General features: G+C 40.0%; 1 protein-coding gene across 1 annotated transcript; it reads left to right on the top strand.

The window, feature by feature from the left end:
- Nucleotides 1-1,344: 1,344 nt before the first annotated feature.
- Nucleotides 1,345-4,660, top strand: LOC130073620 (serine/threonine-protein kinase pim-2-like). Its single transcript, XM_056239138.1, has 7 exons — nucleotides 1,345-1,360; nucleotides 1,814-2,020; nucleotides 2,164-2,258; nucleotides 2,388-2,438; nucleotides 2,603-2,984; nucleotides 3,084-3,263; nucleotides 4,349-4,660. Exons 1-7 carry the CDS (start codon nucleotides 1,345-1,347, stop codon nucleotides 4,399-4,401), a joined length of 984 nt encoding a protein of 327 aa, XP_056095113.1. The 3' UTR covers nucleotides 4,402-4,660.
- Nucleotides 4,661-4,996: the final 336 nt, after the last annotated feature.

Here is a 4,996-nt window from a genome sequence, read left to right on the forward strand (position 1 = left end):
ATTGATTATTATTATTAAACATTACTAACTACAGTATGTGATGTGTGAAATATTCCAGCCTCAGGCCGCTCCAGATCCAGGAGAGCTGCTTTCTCTCAGACGGCTGGTCAGGAGGTTTGGAGACCCGGTTCTGATGACCGTGATCAGGATCCGCTGCCAGACCCGACCCAGACACAGAGCCAGGATCTTCCTGGATATTTAACACCTCTGTCTTCTGAGTCTGTTTCTGTGTCCACAGGTCAGGCTGACAGGAGGAGGACGAGGAAGAGCGGCAGCCAGAAGAGCCCGGATGATGGACGTCCGTTCACTTCATCTAAACACTCTCGCAGAGGTCAGAATAGGCTTTAATAAAGAAGTTATGGCTCAGTTTCTAGTTCTATTTTCAATGGCTGATTTGTCATTGAAATAAGTTGAACCAACTAAAGTAACAATTTGGTGTGACCACTGACATTGATTATTCATATTATATAGCCTATATATAAAAAAGAAACAGTTTTTGATGTGTGAAATTTTCCAGCCTCAGGCCGCTCCAGATCCTGGAGAACTGCTTCCACTGATTGTTCTCCGGGCATCATGTCATCATCAGCTTTGTCCCTCTCTGAGGTCAATGTGGAGCGCTGGTTCTGTAGAGAGTCGTTGAGTCTGAGCAGCAGAGGCTCGTACAGCGTGGAATGGAGGAGGAGTGGCGATGGATCGGAGAGCCCAAACCAACAGGACAGTTGCAGCGACTGCTGTTTGTCCAGGTCCCACAGCCTGGAAGGGTTGCTGTGCCCTCCGCTGCCCGGGCAAGTTCCTGTCGAGCCAACAGAGACTTCAAATGGCCGAACTGCTCAGGGTGCCATGGAGGCTTCTCCTGTGAACAAGAGCTCAACAGGTGAGGCTGAAATAAGGCTGGGCAGAGTCAAGTCTACAGAGACATTTGGCTTTTTCATGCAAATATTTCAGTTTTTAACATGTTAATGTCTGGTCACATTTACTGTTGCTCAGCAAAATTTATCTGAATTAAAAAAAAAAGAATTATTAATATTTTAATTGGACATTCGTCTAACATTTTCAGAACATTCAAAAGTAATTTTCCCATAATGCAAATTATAAAATAGAGTTCCTTTAACCAAGAATAAAATATTTTTAACCAGTTGAAATTTTTTTTTTTGAAATGACATTTTCACAATTTAATGGAAACGTTAGCAAAACGTTCTCAATAAGCGATGAACTCGATGGTACTCGCTCTGTCTGACACACACCAGAAACACGCGCACAGAAAGCCACTTCTCAGCAAACGATCCAGAATAGAATTATATTTCTATTGCTCTTGAATTGTCAAATACACGCAACATTGTCAAAATGGCTGTCGTGCCGAGTATTACAGAGTCGGTTATTATATAAATAAGACACTGCTATGCATTTAATAAAAGTCAATATATAATCTAATGTAAATATATTTTAAGATATGGCCCATATGATCTTTGCCATTACCAGAACTGATCCACATGTGCCAGAGTTGAGCAAATGAAGCCTGGAAATGGATGTTTTGTTTTCAATAAAAGATCAGATAAAAAAAAAAAAATAACTATATCGTGATAATTGTGAAATAAAATGACTATTAATATCATGAAATAAGATTTTGGGAAATGTATGCAGGCATTAAGCAGAAGTCAGGCGGGTAGCGTGGGAATATTTCATTACTTTGGATCTGTTACATTACAGATAAGAATTTAACAGTGATATGTAAATGATGTCATTATTGCTTAATTTGACGTCAGAGATCATGTTTCTAATAGTTGTGTTTTCAATTGTTTTTTCTTGATTTCAGACAAAGCTACAGAATCTAGGAAGAACGGAACGGGTTGTTTCCTCTACAGGCTCTGGAAGGCTGTGAAGTGTGTTTTCTGCTGCTGTTGCCACTGTAGTGCTGTGAACGTTGTGGAGCCTTTTGTTCCTCCAGCAGATCTGGAGCCAGAGCCTGATCCTGATCCATCATCTCCTGCTCCTGATCACTCCGGCGTCAAGACAAATAATGGTACATCGCCACTCATTATTCTCCAGCATTATTCTAAACAGTATTATCTTGTTTTCCACTAAAAATAAGGCTTGTTTTCAGAATATTTCCCCCATTATAATATTATTATCTAGCAAACTAATATTTTTCTGTTTGTTTTTCAGAGTCCTTTCAGTCTCTCTATAGCGTTATAAAGATGATTGGATCTGGAGGATTTGGCAGGGTGTACCAGGGAACACGCAAATTTGATGGCAAAAAGGTCAATCTTACCGAATTGTACAAACATTTTGCTCTTGCATGCATCAAAACATATTTAAAACAATTCACACATGGTTTAATACTTAGTGCTTGAAAACTGTTATTGAAACTGGGTTTTTTTTTTTTGCAGGTTGCCATCAAGCGGATTCGGAAGATTGACAACAATCGTTATCTTAATATTGTAAGTTGGCCAAAAGCTGAATATATATATTTGAGTTGTTTAAGTGCAGATTACTATTGGACAAGATTACTTATCTAAAAAGATCAAAGAAAAGTACATTTAAAAATGATGCGTTTTCTTCAGATTTTTACCCTGCTAACCTTCCGTCTGCTACTTTTCTCTAGCCTGGGCATCCCGAACCTCTCGTTACAGAAGTGGCGCTGCTGATGATGATGAGGCGAGAACCCATAAGCCCCTTCGTCATACAACTATACGAGTGGTTTGAACATCCTAAAGAATTCACTCTGGTTATGGAGTATCCTGAACCCTACGATATCTTGCTGGACTTCATCACTCGTAATCATCAAATGCATGAACCAACAGCACGGTTCATCATGCGACAGGCTGTGCTGGCAGTGCAACACTGCATCCATCATGGGGTTTTCCACAATGACATCCATGCGCAGAATTTCCTGTTGAAGAGAGACCCGGTACAGCTCAAGCTGATAGACTTTGGCTGCGGTCAGCTGTTTAGTAGAGATGGCTACGAGAGCAACATTTACATTGGTGAGCATTCTGGGAGTGTGGAAACCTGAATGTAGTGACTTACTAATTATTTGATGTTTACAAAAAAAGCTCAACAAAGTGCAAATGTGTTGCTTACAGGAGCACCGGATTACTGCCCACCTGAAGTCTTGACAGAACCTCGATTCCACGCCGTCCCAGCAAATGTCTGGTCTCTAGGAGTGTTGTTGTACAAGATGATGAACGGATGTTCTCCTTTTCGCAATAGAAGAAAAATCACACAAGCCAAAGTTACATTTCTGAACCCCACCTTATCCAAAAGTGAGTGAATAATATTGATACATTGATAAACACACACATAAAGCAAAGGCGTTGTACAGAAACAGTTAAAGGTGAAGTATGTAAGATTTTTTATATATAGCTCAACGTATAGTAGTTTGGGGCGTCGCTACTGTAGCAGGCGGAGCCATGGGAAAAGAAATGCGGCTTTAGTTACAGAAGTGAAAGCCAAAATTCACTGCATTTATACCTTCAAAGATTAAACAGGTCATGAACACGTCAAAGTGAACAGAGCATTGTGATGCTACGCGCTACAAAGCACGCTTCAATACCATACAGCATCATCATGCACCCGTTCAGAAAGACACATTTTCGTAAAGACAAATGCAACACAGCTAAAAGTATTCCTAATATGTTGGACCTGAAACATGAACCAGTAAGAGCTGCGTTTGTGATGTTTAAGTCGGGGAAGACGCGATGCACGGAAGGGGCCTTTGCAAGGTTTTTTGAAAATATGCTTTATTTTGTCATTTATTCCTCTCGCTGCCACTAGTGTCGCAGAAACGACATACTTCACTTTTAAAGTAAAGATAAGTCACATTTTGCAGTATATTAATCATGTTTTAGATGCTGTTTTCATAGATGCCAGGTCACATGGTCATGACTAACCAGCTCTCTCCTTATTCAAATTTGTACAGAATGCAGGGATCTGATTAGCCAGTGTCTAGCCCGGGATCCAACTAAACGCCCAACGTTAGAGCAGATGTTACAACATAAATGGATTAGTAATGATCTACAGTAGATTGGAGAAGTTCAGGAGATTCACTCGATCAGTTTCAGGTGTGAGGAAGTGTAACAGAGAGTTGGATTATTACCTTTTGTCTTCAATTCTGGATTATTTGTAGTGAGATTTTCAAATTTGTGTTCATTGTAATGTTCTTGCTATAGTCAAGTCACCTTCATTTATATAGCGCTTTATACAATACAGATTGTTTCAAAGCGGCTTCACGGTAATAAACAGGAGAATAACAGAATCAGTGATGCAAACAGAATTAAATTCTGTTCTAAATCAGCTCTAAAAAATCATTCATGAGTTGACTTATTCATATAATCTTTGTATTGGATAGGAAATGACATACTTGCTGAGAGCTCTGAGCTCGAGACTCGACCCGAAGCCTGAAGTCCAACTCCATCCTGACAGGAACTCAGAGTCTGTCCACGTCTGAGCAAGAACACGAGAGACTGCAAGACTGGAACGAAGTCATCAAGTCATCACACACACATTTGCTTTGTTTTAAAGGTCAAGACAAGTCATCTTCTACAAACATTTGTGAAAGAATGTGTCGCTCTCAGGAGCTCAGTGAATTCAAGTGTGGTACCGTGATAGGTTGCCAACTATTCATGAAATTTCCTCACTATTAAATATTCCACGGTCAACTGTTAGTGGTATTATAACAAAGTGGAAGCAATTGGGAACAACAGCAACTTAGCCTCGAAGTGGTAGGCCACGTAAAATCACAGAGCGTGGTCAGTGCATGCTGAGGCTTAAAAAAAAATTTTGTTTGGTTCCGGTTTCCGACCGACCCTGTCAATTTATGTGCGACCCAAATTTATTTTATGAGCTTGGGTAAGAAATAATAAAAATTAAATAAATACACAAATAAAAAACTGAGGCGAACTATAATTTACGTTTTTGTACGGCACGCGATGCAAGATGCCTGTTGTCCTCCAGCAAAACAAACGAGCTACATGGTCGTTCACACATCGTTCGTCAA

Source organism: Rhinichthys klamathensis, unplaced genomic scaffold (genome assembly GCF_029890125.1).
Source record: "Rhinichthys klamathensis goyatoka isolate OS25496 unplaced genomic scaffold, OSU_Roscu_1.1 h1tg000554l_1, whole genome shotgun sequence".
NCBI lineage: Eukaryota > Metazoa > Chordata > Actinopteri > Cypriniformes > Leuciscidae > Rhinichthys > Rhinichthys klamathensis.

What these genes read in the sequence shown, in the direction of transcription:
- LOC130073620 (XM_056239138.1), top strand. An exon ending in GCAAATTTGATGGCAAAAAG is followed by an intron (nt 2,259 to 2,387) that starts GTCAATCTTACC and finishes TTTTTTTTGCAG; the next exon opens with GTTGCCATCAAGCGGATTCG. An exon ending in CGAGAGCAACATTTACATTG is followed by an intron (nt 2,985 to 3,083) that starts GTGAGCATTCTG and finishes TGTTGCTTACAG; the next exon opens with GAGCACCGGATTACTGCCCA.